Source organism: Artemia sp. Qi Xiang Cuo, chromosome 8 (genome assembly GCF_049724085.1).
Source record: "Artemia sp. Qi Xiang Cuo chromosome 8, ASM4972408v1, whole genome shotgun sequence".
Lineage (NCBI taxonomy): Eukaryota > Metazoa > Arthropoda > Branchiopoda > Anostraca > Artemiidae > Artemia > Artemia sp. Qi Xiang Cuo.
The window spans coordinates 62,685,202-62,705,201 of record NC_142801.1 but is presented as its reverse complement, the minus strand read 5'-3'; the positions used below and the strand labels follow the sequence as shown (position 1 = coordinate 62,705,201).

The following is a 20,000-nucleotide window of genomic DNA, read 5'->3' as shown; positions in this document are numbered from 1 at the left end:
GTTTAGTCACCAGTGGCGGTAATTGGGGGTGAGATGTGGAGGGCATGTGGCTCCCTTAATCTCTTTGCCCCGTCCCCATTCTAAATCTGAAAATATCTTTTTGTATTTTCATTGAAAAAGTCTGAAAAAAACATTTTGCCCCCTCTAAATCTTAGTGAATTAACGCCACTGCTTGCACCCCCTCCCCTAAAAAATGGGACTATGTGTCTAGTTGCGATGTTGTCGCTCCCTTACTTATAGGCTCTGACGCTTCTGGTGTGCTACCGATTTATTTTGTCTTTGTTTTTTTTTTTATTATATAGCCTAATAAATTGCTATTACTACTACTACTTGTCCATTCTGTTTAAGCTATCGGACTTGGCTTTTTTGGTAACGATCTTTTCAGGTCGGTTTATGATCATTAAATAAACCGAATTTTTGTTTTTGTCATTCTTTGGGATGGAAATGGAGGATGATATCAATGCTGTCCTCGCCTGATGCAGCCTCTTTAATGTTTAATTGTTGTTATTTTAACGGCTGTTTGGGTTTCGTCTGGTTAGCACTTAACTTGTAAGTTTTTCGATTAACTATATCTGTTTAATATTTTTTGACTTTTAGTCGTTGTTTTTTGTTTTTTTTATGTAATTATTTTAATTTTTTATTTTTTTTTTTTTTTTTTTTTTGTAAAGGAGTAATGTACGTGTTAATAGCAGTGTGAAGTGAACAGAAACTACTCATTTGAACGCCTTATATGCTAATAATGAAAATATTCCTCTTATTTTATTAAATTTTTAATAAAATAAGTTTGATTCAAAGCATGAGTATATTCAGAATGTTATAAATCGACTACCTCTAGGCAAGGGCGTACCCAGGATTTTTTTGGGGGGGAGGGGGGCATAGATAAAAATTTAAAAAAAGGAATCAAAAATTTATTTATATGCATTTTGTTACTTTTTTACGAGTTGTACAATTTTTTTGTGGGGGGGGGGGCTCAAACCTGGTAACCCCCCACCCCCTTGATAGGGCCTTGCTTCTAGGCTGTGTTCAATTAGTCTATCTACTGCGTCAATCTTCTGCTCATTGAGCCTCCGTAACTTGTTTAATAAGCTTCTAATGAGGTTAATTACATATTACCTCAGCAAGACAAAAATAGTCTATCATAGCCAACGCAATAGAGTTGACAGGGAAGAGCGATGTCTGTTCTTTTGTCCCACAATATAGAACGACAGAACGTAGAAGCTTATGGTAATCTCATTTGGTTGAAAGTTGGGATGGTCTTTTTATGGGCTGAAACATCAGAGGGTAACCAAACCATGTACTGTATGGTTTATGCTACAAAACCACAGTGCTGCTGCAGCCCCATGTGACATCGGATTGTTATTTCAGGATAGTATTTAAAATAGAACGGTTGAAAGGTCCAAAAATGTGCCTTTAGGCAAAACAACAGAGGGTTACCAAAGCATGTGCTGTGACCACTCCATTTGCTGCTGCAGGCCCATGTGACATCGCATCATAATTTCAGGATAATATTTAAAGTAGAAAAGTTAAATGGTCAAAAATGTACCTTTAGGGAAGGGGGTACCCGTTTAGTAATAAAAATTGCCCTTGTCAAATAGGTTTGTCATAAATACATTTTGTTAGAAAGGTGGTCATGTTACGCCCTTGACAAATCTGTCATTCAAGGATATTAGCTCCGTATGATTAAGGGTCCTGAAGAGAGGTCCTTTGGCCTCTGTCCCTCAATATCCCTTTATCCCCAAACATAGGCATGGTGTACCTCTTTTGACTCGCTATTACTCGGAAAATGTTTTGTGTATGGTCCATAATTATTAAACGTTAATCGCTAAAAATAATTAAAATCAAAATCGCACTAGTATTTAAGGATTGCGTAGCTCGTTGATTGCAAATCTGAAGCTTTAATTGTAATAATGAAGTCTGAAGAAATGAATATTACGTATATATTTCACTAAGTTGTCGTATTTTTCGCTAAATTTAATATTTAAGGGTTTCTGAACTTGTTGATTATACAGCTGCGGCTAAAATTGGATATAAAAGTCCAAAATTAAACCCCTGTAAGTAGGCTATCCATACCCCCCTAGCAAATTTACTTTTATCTTGTGACCCCTTCTCTTAATCCCCCTTTTTTCTTCAATAAAATACTGAAATTCTGAACAAAAGAACTCTCCCCCTCTCTTTTTGACCTTTTAGTATAATTAAGAGAGATTAACTTATACAAGGTTTCAAATCGACCAGAAATTACTGTGTAAGAAGAAACGAGATGTAAAATTCAAAGAAATTACAATAAAAATGAAGCCAAATTTAAAACGGATAAGAAAACAAACTCAAGCCCTCTCAATGCCCACGTTGCAAGCTTTATCCTATCTCCTGTATAATAATACGCTCTGTCTGTAAATTCCCAGCTCTAAGACAGTTGTTCGACGGCACTCAGCGGTACCAGAAGCTATCCTACGATACACTTCTTTCTCTTATTTGCAGTAAATATTTTCTGTTCAGTGTTTGATAGGTCTACCTTGTATATTCTTACGGCTGGAGATCGAGTTGTAAATTTCCGACAATTTTTTTTTGGGGGGGGGGGCAGTGGATTCAAATTCTCTGTTGGGGGGGGGGGGCAACAAAAACAACCCTACCTTTTGTAGTTGATAACCTATTTTGTGTGTTCTTTTTTTTATGCCTCCTCTTGTCCGACAGGCTTTGCTGCAATTCATCTTAGCTTGAGGTTAAGTCAATATTCGTCATGTCAATCTGAAGCACCTCAGATGGGAAATGAAAGGCTTCGGGTGTAGCGTTTGCGTTTGTTTTTTCACCTGAGGTTTATCTTTAGTTAGTTAATTACCTTTGGTTCGTCAGTTAAACCAAATTAAACTTACCCTAAACTAGCCTATTTAAAACTGACAAGATTTTTTCAGTATAGCTTCGACCTTTTTTGTACAGACTAGATTTTGAATTGACACAATTCTTGAAAACAAGAGAATTCTGATTGAATACTACCCATAGAGAAATTTCTACTTTAGTCCTACAAAAATACAGACGAATAATCTTAATTACCCAATTCTCTTTGAATTTTTTTTTTTTTTTAATCAAGTCGCCAGACTATAGTAATAGTGGAATTATTCTATAAAAATTTTTCCATGCTAAATCGCAGAAAAAATTCTCTTGCTAATTCCCCATATTCTTTGGGAAGGGACTTGAAAGGAATGGGAAGGTTGTTGAATCATAGAAGTGGGATCATCCAGAGGACTCATCGATGCTTAGAATTGGATGGAGTGAATAATATCTTCACTAAAGGTATCTTTGAAAAAAAAAATACTCCTCTTCAGATATAAAAGACCTGACTTTTTCCATATTAAAGTAAATGTAAGAGGTATAGAAGAGGCAACCGAGATGAATGTGGGCAAAAGACAATTTAAGTCTATTGGCAGTATTATGTCACGAATTGATAAAGTTTGTGTTTAACAGTGTCTTTTCAAAGCAACGTAATCACAATGTTAAAAATAGTCTGCTACTCAAAGATTTGAAACTATAAATCTAGAGCAAAAGGAAGAACAAGTCGAAAGTCAAGATAAAAATAAGAACAAGAGAACAATCATGAAAAAAACTAAAAAAAGTATATGAAGGCTTTTTTTTAATAGTATAAAAAAAACTAAGCTGCAGCTTAATTGCTGAAGCCAAGCTAAGCTGAATTGAGCAACTTCAAAAAAATGGTAGTTTTATTATTATCCCCCAGAGTGCTGGTAAATTATACACATATGAATTTCAGTAGAATTATGCTGTTAATATAGGAAAAAAAAAAAACTAAGCTGAAGCATAATTGAGCAGAGCTTAAATTGAGCAACTTAAAAAAAATGGTAGTTTTATAATTCCCTAGAGTGCTGATTAATTATACACATATAAATTTCAGTAGACTTGCTCTGTGAATATAGGCAAAGAAATCTAAACTGAAGCTTAATTGAGTTTAGCTTAAATTGAAGAACTTAAAAAAAATGGTAGTTTTATTATAATTCCCCAGAGTTCTGGTAAATTATACACATATGAATTTCAGTGGACTTATACTGTGAATGTAGGCAAAAAAAAACTAAACTGAAGAATAATTGAGCAGAGCTTAAATTGAGCAACTTAAAAAAAATGGTAGTTTTATAGTTCCCTAGAGTGCTGATTAATTATACCCATATAAATTTCAGTAAAGAAATCTAAACTGAAGCTTAATTGAGTTGAGCTTAAATTGAAGAACTTCAAAAAAATGGTAGTTTTATTATAATTCCCCAGAGTTCTGGTAAATTATACACATATGAATTTCAGTGGACTTATACTGTGAATATAGGCAAAAAAAACTAAACTGAAGAATAATTGAGCAGAGCTTAAATTGAGCAACTTAAAAAAAATGGTAGTTTTATAGTTCCCTAGAGTGCTGGTAAATTATACACATATGAATTTCAGTAGGCTTACAGTGTGAATATAGGCAAAAAAACTAAACTGAAGCTTAATTGAGCAGAGCTGAAATTGAGCAACTCAGTTTATTATAATTCCCTAGAGCGCTAGTAAATTAAATACGCATGAATTTCAGTACTTACACTGTGAATATGGGTAAAAAAGAATGGCTGCTGCAACTTTAGTTGCAATGGTATTTATGCTGGCATAATTTTTGGCATAATTCCAAGAGATGTCAGGAAAATTAAAATAAATAAAAATGTCCATATAGAATAATTTATAGGGTGAAAACTTAAATATTTCACTATTAAACTTGACAATTAAATATGATTCAAAAGAACTTGATTGCCTGAATTTCTTTTACAATATTTTCAACCTCTTCTTCCTTCTTTTTCAATATCTTCTTTCTTTTTCTGTGTCTTCTTTCTTCAATCTTTTTGGAAACAAGAGAGGGTAGCATGCAAATGGCTTATGAAAAATAAATTCCGTATTAAGGATTTCAAGGCATAGATGAAAACGTATATTCATCAATATTGGAAAACACTCTAAAAATAGTTGATTAGACATTGAAAATAAACATATAAAATAATTACTTACAATAATACACTGGGAAAAATTTAAACCTGTTTTTGTTAAAATTACAAAAAAATATGGTACAAAAGACTTCAATATTTTCTTTGCAATCCCTTCTTTCTTTTCAGTTTAAAAACACGAGAGGGTAACGTGCGAGTGAGTCGGGAATTGCCTGGTCACACTGGATATTTGTCTTGCTGTAGGTTCTTGAATGACAACCAAATTGTAACCAGCTCCGGCGATATGACTTGGTAAGTAACTACGCCATCCTTTATTTTTATTTATGGATTCTTCCTGTCGTCTTTTAGTTTTCTGTTTTGACTTTGTTACGCTCACTTTTTTTTTTTTTTTTTTTTTTTTTTTTTTTTTTTTTTTTTTTTAATGGTTATGGTACTTTATCCCAGAGACCAAGAAGACTTCCAGGAAATTTTGCAATGTGCTGGTGTGATGGTAACACAGTTCATGTTACGTCTTCTATATATTTATTTACTTGTTTTTTTTTTTTTTAATTTTAGACTTTGCTGCTCTCCTTTTTCTTTCTTTCTGTGTTAGATTAACTTAAAAAAGTGTTGTCCAAAAGTTTTTCAAAGAAAAGTAGATAACCATACCTTAAACGACCAGAAATAAAGTCTTAAATTTAATACAAATAGAGAAGACTGAATGAATTGATGGGACCCAAAATGAACAGAAATTAAAATCAACAATCACATCAAACATAAAGTTAACATATTGTTATGGATGAACCATAAAGTTAGAATTAATTCCGCTCGTTTCATGATTTAGTACGGGTACTCTACTTTTCCTTGAAAAGCTCGTTGTTGGAAAATGTTTTAAAAATAATTTATTTTTGTTTTCTAACTGAAATAATCTATTATTAGTTAATCGTAGGATAGTTTGTAGTTTTTATCTTAATTTGTCTGCTTAAGAATTAAAATGATGGATTGTAATTAATTAAACATTTGGGCAAAATTTTGTGCATTTGGCAAACATCTCTGAACGGCCATAGGTTTGTTCAATAATTTTTTTAGTACTGTATTTACTGAAAAATATCGGGTGCAGGAGGAGAGGAGCTTTTATTCATGCGATTTGAAAACCTGCGTAATTTCTGGTGCTATGCCCTTTATTTCTGGTGCTCTGCGTAATATATAGTGCTGAACCCTTCCTGCAAATGCCCTTGAATATACACTAGGGTGACCGGATCTAATATACACGCTCACCCTAATATACATGCTATAACATATTAGGGTGTATATACTTTAATAATTATTATATATTAATAATATATAATATTTATTATATATTATATATTAATATATAACAATTATAATAATAACAATAATTAATTATATACTATAATAATTATACATAATATATTAGGGTGACGGTCACCCTAATATATACGTATCTTAACCCAACATTTTATTAACAATTTTTTTTATATTCTATTTGGTTATAACTGGTATTTTGTTTAAATAAATCCTTACAAAGTCCATAAAAACAGCTCTATTTTGCTGTCTTGGAAAAGAAAATCGGACGTCATGAATCAATGCCCTCAGGTTTCTTTCTTTAGTTTTTGTTTAATGGAGGTTCCTTTAGGCCTGTTCCCCCAACCGCGCCAGTGGGGAAAAAACGATTTTTTGGCGCAAGTACTAGCAGCAAACAGCGTTTGAGATTTTGCCAAACGATGAAATATGTACAAACGATATAATTCTTTCGTGAAATTCGGTTTTTTTTTTTTTTTTTTTTTTTTTTTTTTTAATGACGCTTGCTGATGATATGATAAGATAAGATATGATTTTATTCATTATCAGTACACATACAATAATACACTGTGCTAGTCCCCCCAAAGGCTCCTTGGGCTTTAATTAGGGGAGTATATACGAATACAAACTCAGAGAACAATAGCCAATTACTTACTGAGATAAAAAGCAGAAGAAGGATAAAAAAAAAATCAAACATCAATAAAGCATAACTTAATTCATTTCTCTGCATATTATTCTCAAATCAAGTGATCTTCATACACTTCTACAATCTACTGGTCACAATCAGATTATACAGAAACGAAAAACAATTAAATGAAAAACTATTGCCAACCATTCAAAACACAAAAGTAAGCCACGATAAAAAAATAACACTTATACTCACAGTCACAGAAAGAAGAGCAAAAAGGAGAAGAAAAGAAAATATAAATAAATAAAAATTATAAAGTAAAGTTTATTCAGGAAATAAAATTTATTCTGGCAAAAGTGAGAAAAATTAATCACATGAAAACAAAGATTTTTTTTACTAGTCTTTTGAAGGTGCCAAACGTGTGGCATTCTCAAGCCGAACCGGGAAGGGCGTTCCATGTCAAATGACACGCAACAAAAGGATTAAAATCGGATCTTATTGTTGATGTATGGGGAATTTGGATATTTAGAGAACTACGGAGTTGATAATTTGACCGACCAGATACAAAAGAAGACGTAAATCTAAGTGTCAGTAATATCACCATGGAGCTGAAGAAAAGCGAAAGACGCACAGGAAAGAATATAAAGTTTTTTTTAATATCAAGTAACGATTTAATTGCCGAACCATTTACATCCTGGATAAGATTTATAGCTTTATCGTAAGTATTCGAAAGCGGTTTGGGAAAAGAAGGGAAAGTAGACATCCATATGACTGGACAATAGGAAACATAAGAATGAATTAACCTATGAAATAGGATTCTTAGAATTGGTCCTGGAAAAATGTGTTTTAGTTTTCTTAGAATACCGAGGTTTCTGCATACCTTCATTTTATTCAAATCAGTATGGTTTTGAAAAGATAAATTTTCATCTAGGAGGATACAAAGGAAACGGACATTGCCATCCTTTGGTCTACTAATAAAGCCTTTGGATATATGAATTTCAGATAATTGAGGACAAGCCTGAGATATACGAGAAAAAACTAAAAAACTAGTTTTAGAAACATTTAAGGCAAGAGAGTTAGCATCAAACCTAATTGAAACTCTCTCGAAGAGGTCCACTATCTTTGTACGAACCGCATCCTCTGTTCTCCCAGAAGTAATAAGGGTGGTATCATCGGCAAAAGTAACAAGAGAATCTGAGGTATGCAGACAATGGTTATGGGTACGGGAGAACTTTGGACGACATAGACGACAGCAATAAAGAAGATTTTTATTTATAACTGCAAAAATTAGGTCATTTACATAAATTAAAAACAGTAGCGGCCCTAAAACTGACCCCTGAGGGACCCCCTAGTCAACGCTTGATGGTGAGCGAAAAAGCGGATCAATAGAAATTATTCTACCAGACATGAAAGACTTGAACCAATAAAACGCACTACCTCTTACGCCAAAATGAGAAAATTTGAATAGAAGAACACTGTGGGTTAAAGAATCAAAGGTTTTACGAACATCCAGAAACAAAGCATCAGGAATCAAAAGGGAGTCTATGGCAGAGTGAAGATAATTCAGTAAAACTGCACAAGCATGCTCAGTTGAATGATTTGCTCTAAAACCAAATTGAAAATCGTGAAAAAAATCTTTAGAAGTAAGAAAATTATTAAGACGAGAAAGCATCGCCTTCTCAAATATTTTGCTAAACACAGACAACAAAGAAATTGACCGATAGTTGGCTGGATCATTTCGCCCCCCCCCCCCCCCTTATATAATATGATGACTCGAGCACGCTTGAGACTGCTCGGGAAAATACCATGCTGAAAAGAGAGGTTAATAAGTTTCGTTAAGGGAAAAATAATGGGAGGAAGTATGAATTTAATTACTTTATTAAGAATATTATTTGGGCCAGTTTGACATATCGCTAAAATCAACAATTTGATTTCTAGGCGTCAGTAATAGTTTAAAAAGGTTTTAGGAAGAGGGTTACCTAGTTTGACCCCCATCGGAAATTTTTGCCCAACTCGTACGAAATTAGCAAAAATATTTGTAATGCATTCAAAATACATGCAATACATGTCCATCGGAAAATATTTTTTTGTAAGCCCCCCCCCCCCCCGCCGAACAAAAATCCTGGATACGGCCCTGCTTAAAGATTTAATTTTTCATGGCAATTGTCATTTTTACTTGAAGAAAAGAAAGAAAAGAGGGTATGTTAGCTGTTAGGGTATGAAGCTGTGTTAGCTGTGTAGCATTTGAGATAGTGCCGACAATGAGATTTGTCGACATTTGGGACGATTGGAAATTATCCATTGGAAATATATACTTTCACTGGATATACTTTCCCTGCTTCAATTTTCAAATATCATTAATGATAAAGGAGTCAATGGATCTTCTTTTTCAACCACATTTTTTGGGTTTGCCAGACACAGTGAATGTCTGATATATTGCTAGTCAGTTACCCAGTTGGGTCACTGGGTTTCATGCATCAATTGAACTCCCGGTTTAAAAGATGGTTTTAATGGAATAACCCTTCAGAATGATGTTCTAGATAGAACGTAACAAAATGCATTTAAACAGATTTTTGATACGTTTTGGTACCCCCCCCCCACCAACCGAAAAAAATAACCCTTCCCGAACAAAAATCCTGGATATGCCCCTGCCTAAGACCATGGTAATAAAAAATGAAAAACATTAACACTAAGAATTCACACTACATAAACCATAGACATTACACAAATAAAGGAAATCTATTTCTATGCTCCCAATTCCTTCACATTTATTCTAAAGAGGTTTTGAGATAGCTGGGTTATGTTGCAGTTTAGAGGGTAGCAATTAGTGATTTATTGGGAAAAGTTTACCATATTGTATATATTCCATGTAAAACGAGCAATTTTGCGATAGCCTGTGGCTGTAACTTGCACCATAAGGACAAGATAATCGGTGTGTTGGATTCCTTGATCTCAGATGTATTCATTCACCGAGCCAGAATTACCATATTACTTAGACTTTTTCTTAGAGAAGAATGTAAACTTGCTTAAAAATAGGAAAGTTGTCCTTTTTTCAACAGTTTTAAGCCAATTTACATCACATTTTTAAGCCGAAAAACCATGCACTATAAATTTCAACAATTTAATTTGGCAGATCGATAGAACTTAATCTTAGCTATGAAATAAGATCGATCAAAGATCCGTTTGTTGGTTATCTGTTTTGCAAAATATTTACCACGTCTACCAAGTTGATACAGAAGCACACTAATTGGTCAAAATAAAAAAAAAGGCAGAATCTGCACTAGCTATTTCTCAGGTTTTTGCAAAACATACAGAAAATCAGCTGGTCATGAATTAGTCTTACTTCTAGTGCTGTATATATATATATATATATATATATATATATATATATATATATATATATATATATATATATATATATATATATATATATATATATATATATATATATTTATATATATTTATATATATATATATATATATATATATATATATATATATATATATATATATATATATATATATATATATTTCTTTGGATCAAAGATCTCCGAGCGACAATCTGTACAGCGCAGCATCCTTCTCAAAGCATCGGCCGTATGTTACCCTTTTCCGTGCACGTCTTCTGATGCCGGGAGGAGTTCAACACCACACATCATGAGAGAGGCGGCCCTCGTTCGTCTGCATCATGTGACCCCAATAACGCCATCGGTGATTTGTGATTCTATAGATCATGAATGGCTACTTTGTCTTTTCACGTATAAAGGCGTTCATAAACTTATCTATCCTGTGCATAGCAAGGATGCGTCGAAGATAGATATTCTCAAATCCCTGGTTTCACCTTTCCAGCTGTTTGGTCAACGCCTAAGATTCGCATTCTTACATGAGTATGTAGAGGACGTTGCTGTTGAAGAGTCGGAACTTGAGCTTTTTTTTTTATGCAAGGTTTTTAATAAACTAATAAATGACATCAACGTTTTTGAGTACTTATGTATTATAGCCACCACACTCAAGTCCTTCATCTGAGTAGAATCGGCTTCTCTGACGGTTAATCCTAATGAAATATACCAAAATATGATGAAAATATCATACTTTATTAATAAAATTATGGAAATTACAGCCTAACTTTTCCATAACTTCCTTCTGTAGTTTAGGCCGCTCAGAAAGGTTAGGTTAGGTTCTCTTAGGTTTGACACTATTCTCTGTCAATACAGATCGTAAACTAAATGAATTTCATCCATGTTCAGAGAAACCGGTTCTACTCAGGTGAAGAACTTGAGTGTGGTGGCTATAATACATAATTACCAGTTTCGGTTTTCCTTGATCTGTTGAAATCGTAGAAGCGCAGAAAGATAGCATACCAAAAATTGCACTGATAACATTAACCTTAAGAGATGTAACCTCCTTATTGAGAACACTATTGGGGCACCAAAAATGAGTACAGCTCTGTAAATAGCTACGCCCACTCTTCCAAGTTTGCCACTCATAGATTGATCACGATTTTGCCTGACGAATGTGCAACCTTGTATGAAAGCCTCAGTGAAAGTCGTGCAGGAATTGCTAGGATCAATAACACAATGAAATTTATCTTAATTAGATTCGATATATTGTTCTGTTCAGATACTTCAAATATTTGAACAATGAAGGGCTTTTTCGCTGTCAGTGAAAGTATGTATACTTGATTTTGTTTTGTTGTGGCTCTTTTAGAGTTAAGTTTCTCAGTTCGAGGATCTTGTGAAGTTTGAAAGGGGGCCTCTGGGCAATTTAGTGACTAATATGTAAGATTAAATAACCAACATAAAGACATGGTGAATCCATCCCCCCCCCCCTTCTGGATGCTTCAATATGTAGCTCAACGAATATCTCAAAACTAAATGAAAACACTAAAACAGTAAAATTCTTATTTTATAATATCCACAGTGTTTCTACTACTCAGATTGTCATTTTTTCTTCCATTATTATGCACTTTTTAAAACCATTTCAAATAATTGCCTATTTTGGTAAGCTGCACACTCAATCACTCCTTGAGATAAACTGTAATCTGAGAAGATAGCCTATTTAATACGAGTTATAAAGTGATGTGACTGCATTGATGTGACGAAGAAATGAATTACCTATTTAATACGAGTTAGAAAGTGGTGTGACTGCATTGATATGACGAAGAAATGCATTATTAGTGGTTAGTGCTATATATGGGACCATCAGGTGGGGATGGGGGGGGGGGCATTTGCCAGCGAGTTTGTTTTCATATTTGGAAAGAGCATACAAAAAGGAAACGAATAGTAAGCTCACCTCGCCCCTATCCCAGTTATGTATTTTCGTATATATTGACCCTTTAAACGGCTTGTTATTAGCCTTATCATTCTGTCCAATTAGGCTACACAGATAACGAGGTTCCAGTAATTCTTAACAGGTGATTTACACACCTAAATTGTTTGACTAGGCTATTTGACTAACAAAAGATTTTACCAATAGTTCAATTGAGCTTGCTATTTGCCATGAAATTTATCGAAATTGTTGTTAGGCTGTTAAGTGTTAGGTAGTAGGTGGTGTTAGGTGGTTAGTTCAGGTTAGTAGGGGGTGTTAGTAGTGTTAGGTGGTTACTTCGGGTTAGTAGGTGGTGTTAGTAGTGTTAGGTGATTACTTCGGGTTAGTAGGTGGTGTTAGTAGTGTTATTATATATATATATATATATATATATATATATATATATATATATATATATATATATATATATATATATTGTGGTAACTTCTATGAGTAGATTTTCTTGAAATCTAGTTATCTTCTTCCTCTTCGTGCTTTGATGTTTTTGTCTATAATCTTAAATCCTATTGCATGCTTAAACAAACCTAGGTTCCATGGCACTGTATCCAAAATAAAAATCGTCTAAAAAAAAGTTCCTTTGGGTAATCAGTTCGAGAACTGTTCCATTACTGATGAAGAAATGCATTATTAGTAGTTAGCGCTATATATGGGACCATCAGGTGGGAATGGGGGGCAACACTATCCACCACCAAACCCTGAGAATTTCCGACCTACTCAAGCTGTGACTGAGCCAAAATTTTCTTCATTTGCGTGCTTACAAAGCTAAACAATATCACCTTGGACCAATCAGTGCTGTTTTCAATTTTTTTTTTATTGTTAAAAAAATTGTTCTATTTTCTTTAAAAAAAAAACAGGTTGTCCATTTTCTAATTATAATTGTAGTGAATTTGTTCAGAAGCTAATCCCCATTCCTACGAGCTATAAGGTCTTTATTCTTAAGTCCTATGGCATGCTTACAAAGCTTGACAATATCACCTTTGACCAATCAGTGTCAATTTCAAGTTCTTTATTACTAAAAAAAACACTTGTTTTTTTTTCTTTTTAAGAAGGAAAGAGGTTGTTTTTCTATTTTCTAGTAATAATTTTAGTGAAATTGTGAATTCCCCATCCCTACGAGCTGGTGGCTCTCTGTTGGGGGAGTTTTTTGTAGATTTTGACAATTTATCAATAATATCCAAGCAGTCTTGATTCGTCAACAATAACGGTGCATTGATGGCTATTTTATGTAACCATGTTGGCTAGACATGTCTGAAGGATTTGATAAAAACTAACAATAAAAAGCGAAAATTTAAAAAGTCAAATTTTTCGAGTCTACCTTTGAGACACTCGGTGGCTTTTATTACGCAGTTCGTTTTATATGGTAAAATTCTCAATAATTTAGGAACATCTATATTCTCAGATATGTGTTACTTTTCCCCACACACAAAAATGATCTCAGAGGGGTTCTCTGAGGCCCTAAAGCTAAACACATTTGAACATACCTATGCAAAAGGATGGAGCAGGGTGTGGATGAATCCTGTCACCTTGAAGGTTGGTCTAAGGGGCCCCTTTGGAAAATTAAAGAATACTGGGGTAAAATGTACTCTATTTTATGCTAACACCGCCCCCAGACCCCAGTAAAAGTGTTCTCTCTCTTCATAAAATGCAACTTCACAACATCACCCACCCTTAGCCTCCTTGTAAGGATCGGTCCTGCGATTTACTACGTATATTTAAACAATTTTTTTTTGTTTTTACAGCTGTATCAGTGAAACTGTATTAAGAAGCGTTTAAGATGGCCGAGCTATTTTAAAGAAATATACAATTATTCTTCTAGATATGTTGAATAGTTATTATTTAATTTTTATGCAACCATGTTTCAGATTAGTCCCCTCCTTCGCCCTGCTGTTATGACTTTAATTTACATATGGATAAGGGGCTACCTAGAAAGTGGTTCAAAATATTCACAAGAAGGACTTTTGTAGAAAACATTTTTTATCGTAATTTAAATTACGAAATTAAACATCAATATTAACAAAAATATACTCTAGACTAGACCATATGATTACAAACCACCTGTCAAGTCACAATCTAATCGTAAATTTTTTTGCATTCCTTATAATAAATTTCTTCATAAGGTATTTGTCATTAATTATTTTCGCTCGTTAAAGTAACTATAGCTCAATATTATCCTCATCTAATCAATTAATATACTACAATAGTTTATATCTATCGTCTGTTTATTTTAAACTAGTTTTATATTACTTAATATTCTTTTTTGAAAGCGCTAACCTTTGTTTTTGGAAGACAGACGGATAAGATATCAAGTCTCTGGGTCTTACTCTTTCTCTTTCTCGTGGACGGATCAATACTCGAGTATTTTCCAAATAAAGGAAGAGGTCCCCCTTAGCGACATGACTCTGATACTAAACTTAGATAATTTAACCGTTTGTCTTTTATAGTGCATGATTGGATATAGAGACGCGTCAACAAGTGCCCTTGTTCGTCCATCATATGCGGAATGATCGACGAACATGAAGTCCTCATTCATCGACATTCATATATATATATATATATATATATATATATATATATATATATATATATATATATATATATATATATATATATATATATATATACATATATATACATATATATATATATATATATATATATATATATATATACATATATATACATATATGCATATATATATATATATATATATATATATATATATAAATATATATATATATATATATATATATATATATATATATATATATATGTGTGTCTGTGTGTGTGTGTGTGTTGCAATGGCCCACGGGATATAGAGAAGGATCAGCTATTGACCATCTCGTTGTCTCAAAATGCTGTCATATACCATGTCACTGTCAGTGTCGTAAAGAAAGAGTAGGCCCTCTTAGTACCCCAACTCTGATGCTATACTAAAATTGGCTAGCATTTATTCTTCGTTTCCTTTTTTTATAGTGGCCTGTGGGATGCAGTGCTCGTGTTAGCATGTGATGCTAATAATTTGACATACAGGCTTAGAAAGTCCAAAAAGGGGGCAGGTCCGTCCCCCGTCTCCTAGTTTGTTATAATTTTCGCAAAATATTTAGTAAATATATTTTGTCAGGTGCATCCTTTGTTTTGGACACAGCTATATGTGTTTATCTTCTTTGGCGGATTTATTATATAAAGTCGAGTTTTCCATATTTTCACATTTCTTCTTCTTGGCTGGGCATGTATAATATTTTATATTTCTGTTTGTAGAACCAGAGGGGAATCCACCGTCCCCCCTTAGTTATAATGCTGATGCTAACATTAGATAATTTTTAACGTTTGTTCATTATAGTGCTTTATGGGATATAGAGACGGGTCAACAAGTGACCTCGTTCACAGGACATACTGGGGATGTTATGTCGTTGTCAGTGGCACCAGACATGAGAACATTTGTGTCTGGGGCTTGTGATGCTTCTGCTAAGCTGTGGGATATCCGTGAGGGACTCTGCAAGCAAACTTTCACAGGACATGAATCGGATATTAATGCGATCGGAGTAAGTGAGACTTTTTTGATATTTTCATTAAAACAATTGAAAAAGTACAAAATATACCGGCTCAAAATTTTTATAATACATTTTGGCATATTTTTTTGTATTCTCATTAAATATCGAAAAAAGTTCAAAATACCCTCCCTCTCCCTCAGAATTTTAATAAAACATTTTTTATAATAACCGACGCTGAGACGCGAAAAATGAGATTACTGTATTGAACGTCCTTAAAGTTTTTTTTTTTTTTTTACCAGTGTAACCAGTTATTAGTAAATTGTTGCGTCTTTAAAGTCAAAAAACAAGTTTGACCCTTAGGGTATGCACGGGGTAGGACAGTTTTTTAGAGAGAGGGTGGGGTGTTTGCACTCCGAAACTACAGCTTTCGGTCCAAATTTGCCTGGGGTATGATTCTTCGGACCATTTCCGTGCCCTTCCCTCTCGCGCCCATCTTTGGATTTATCGTAGCTGCTGTGAGTACACCTTGTGAAACGGACGGCTGTATCGAACAGGGCTTTTTCGTGCTTATGATTATTTCCACTGCTTCTGATTGTGTCGAGAACTTCCATTGTGAATGATGTTATATATAAGCGAAAGATAAAGACTCATTTATAATCTAAAATGTTAACAACCAAAACTAGTTTTTCTTTGACCGTGTACATTATCAGTTAAATAAAGTTGTGTACCAAAAGAATCGTATTTTATAAAAAAAAAAAGAAAAAAAAAGGTAGGCCTATAAACAAACCAAAGAATCGTAATATGTCACAACCAGTGGCGCCAATTTACGTAAGTTTATTAGAGAGAAAAAAGTATTTTTCCAAATCCATGGTGGGGGGGGGGTGGAATTTGCCGTTTTTTCAGTTTTTAATTAAACTAAAAATGGTAGTTATATTTTCGAAAAACAACCTTTTTTGGACCGAGAATTATGTAAATTTATTTTGAACTTGAAGATTCGATTTCGCCTAATCTAAAGAAAGGGGATGTAAGATCGAATAAATTTATGCATCAAATTTATTGCATATTTTCTCTGTCAAAGAGTATGCACTTTTGTCAGGATTTTTTTTCGAATATTAAAAGGCGCGTAAAAAAAAACCGACACACACAAAAAAAACATTTTGAAAGAGATATTTGAACAAAATATTTCCGCCTAGACTATATTTACGATTTTCTATCACAAGCTGAGGAAGGTATTGGCTATTGAGTTGTCAAACTTGAGGGAGATTGTTGAGGCTAGCTACAAGTGCGATAGTTAGGAACTAACTTGGCTCGTTTTTTTTTCAGTCTGGATTTTGACTACTTTGTACGGACAAAACTGATTCATGACTGTGCTTGTTTCTGCCCCAACTCACGATTCAGATCGTTTCCGCACCGAATCATTGCCTAGCTCTGATAAAGAAAGAAAAATCTCATGAGAAAAAAACAAACAAAACTACGTGTCTACGGCCAGTAGAAGGAAAAGAAAAGGAGACATACAACGATTCTGTCTGTCGTCTTTCCAGGCTGTAGATACGTTGTTCTGTTTGTTCTTTTTTACTAAGATTTTTGTATCTGTCTTGTCATGCCTCGCCAGTTCGAGTTAAGATCTTTTATTAGCTCATTTTTGCACCGAATTAGCCCGTAGCTTAGACTTAAATTGTTTTCCACTGAGATATAAAACCGTTTATAGTTACGATGTAAGCAGGGCGCCACATGCCTACCTTTTGTCACAATTTGGTGGTGAAAAGAGGGGCGGAAAAGTCATGCGCTGAATTTGTACCTCGAATCATCCAGATTTAAATTATCTAAGATTGTGGTTTTAAGAAGGCATGACGTGACCACCTTTTCCACTAAAATGTGTTTGTGAGGATTGGATCAACCGTATAATTTGATGGGTCTGTGGGCCACCTTGCTCAAGGGGCCTGTGTGGTTTGTAACCCTTCTGGTGCATTTTTGGACTGTTAGAATGAAATACATCTCAAAATTTTAATACGATGCTATCAGGAGCTACTCAGGGTCAGGATTGCTCAGGGGTACGAAGGGCAAGGGAGGGGGCTGGTTGTCCTCCGATTTTTGTTTACCATGGAAAAATTACTATAATCTTTCAATATTCGGTCTAACGGATCCCCTTAAAGTTTCTACAACTTTTCATTCTATGCGGAGTGGTAAAACAAACGTAAACATAAAACGGTAAAATAAAGAGGTAATTAATCACATTTTTCTTAGCCAATACTACTGAGTTGATTCATCGTTAAGCACATAAATCCTTAGATACAAACTGGGATAGGAATATGAAGCCATTTGTCAGGTATATATGCTGTTTGTTGTGTTTTGTTTTATGAAAAATGCAATGACAATTTCATTTTCATATTCTAATTAGTGACTTCAAAAAGTTTGAAAATATAACTTTGACCAAATGACATTTGTAAAAAAGGCACTTACCGTATTTTTACTTTTCTTAACTTTATGTAGCTTTTCATAACTTTTTTGTGACTTTTTTTTGTCTTTGACTTTTCTTACTTTAGCCTCTAAAAATTATTAATTATCCCGATATCTTCTAAAATACGAACAGGTAAGGTAAAGGTAAAGAATACGGCATTGGACTTTACAGTCCCTAACGGCGGTGCTGATATCCGTGTCTTGGCCCTTCAGCCAGGAGGTGCAATGGGGGGCTGGGGGCCAACCATCCTGTGCTTTCGCACACCCTTGATGTTTACCTTCCTCAGATTTCTCCAGGTACCCATTTAGAGCCGGGTCGGCTCTGGCTGAGCTTACAGACTCACGCCACTGACCCCCGTCCCAAACTAAATAATTGGATACACTAAGATTCGAACATGTTTGAATACAAAACATCGCAAACGTTAAAATTAATTAAATTCGGTTTACATACTTTTATTTTTAAGGAATGGTGGTGAAGATACGGGGAAATGAAAATTTCGGATTCTTACCGCTAACCTACTAACTATTTTATTTTAGTAAAAATAAAATTTCAAAAATTACAAGAGGATTATAACCGTTATATTATTTGAAATTTAGCGCCCCTAAAATTTCTGCGCCCGGGGCGAGTACCCCCTCTGCCCTCCCCCCCCCCCCTCCTAAGCCAAAGTTAACCCAAATATTGTGTAGTCTCTCTATCTAAATAAAACCAAACTTATTTGCTAGAAACTCTTGACGACCGAATACAGGCCAGTGAAGCAGGACATAGCATCGTAGTAGTTCTTTTCGATGAGAAAAGGCCTTTGAAATTAATTACGTCATTAATATGATGAGATGAGAATTATTATTATTAGTAATTGAATAGGTGTACAAAATTCCAATCCTTTGGGGGTTGGGTATTTCTCTATAAGTAATTATGATTAACAGTTATTCTGTTTATTTTAGTTCTTCCCGAATGGCTGCGCCTTTGCAACTGGCTCAGATGATGCCACCTGTCGGCTTTTTGACATTCGTGCAGATCAAGAGCTGGCAATGTACAGCCACGACAACATTATTTGTGGTATTACATCTGTTGCATTTTCAAAATCTGGCAGACTGTTGCTAGCTGGCTATGATGACTTCAACTGCAACATATGGGATTCTATGAGAACCGAACGAGCTGGTATGAATTTTTATTAACTGTTTGTAGCCAAGCAGCATGGGAAACCAATAAGCGAAGGTGCTAAAGCAACCATGAGTGTCGCTACCCCCCCCCCCCCCTCAAAAAAGAAATTAAAGAAGACAATTAAATTCAGTCACATTAAAACCACTTTTAATGAATATAATTTATGCCAATCATTTGTTTCATTAGCAGGGCCTAATTGTGTCATTAGTTATTGGTTGTTACATACATATTTATTTTTCTGAGTTTCTATTTTCCTACATTTATGTATCTTGATTTAGGTTTGAGTGAGATCCATCAAATAATGTTTATTTGCTGCCTCTTGTCTATCGCCCGCGTCTGAGAAACGATAGTCCAGTTTTACCTAGCAAAATTATTGAGCTTTATATATATATATATATATATATATATATATATATATATATATATATATATATATATATATATATATGTATATATATATGTATATATATATATATATATATATATATATATGTATATGTATATATATATTTGTGTGTGTGTGTGTGTGTGTGTGTGTGTGTGTGTGTGTGTGTGTGTGTGTGTGTGTGTGTGTGTGTGTGTGTGTGTGTGTGTGTGTGTGTGTGTGTGTGTGTGTGTGTGTGTGTGTGTGTGTGTGTGTGTGTGTGTGTGTGTGTGTGTGTGTGTGTGTGTGT

The 20,000-nt window shown here is 34.1% G+C and overlaps 1 protein-coding gene across 2 annotated transcripts in view; it reads left to right on the top strand.

Moving 5' to 3' along the window:
• Positions 1-20,000, top strand: part of Gbeta13F (guanine nucleotide-binding protein subunit beta-1) — a 124,071-nt gene that overhangs the window by 92,476 nt on the left and 11,595 nt on the right. For both annotated transcript variants that reach the window (XM_089093661.1, XM_089093662.1), the window contains exons 5-7: positions 5,127-5,249; positions 15,557-15,758; positions 19,107-19,323. In XM_089093661.1, coding sequence (XP_088949787.1) covers positions 5,127-5,249; positions 15,557-15,758; positions 19,107-19,323 — 542 coding nt within the window. The remainder of the gene's footprint in view (positions 1-5,126; positions 5,250-15,556; positions 15,759-19,106; positions 19,324-20,000) is intronic.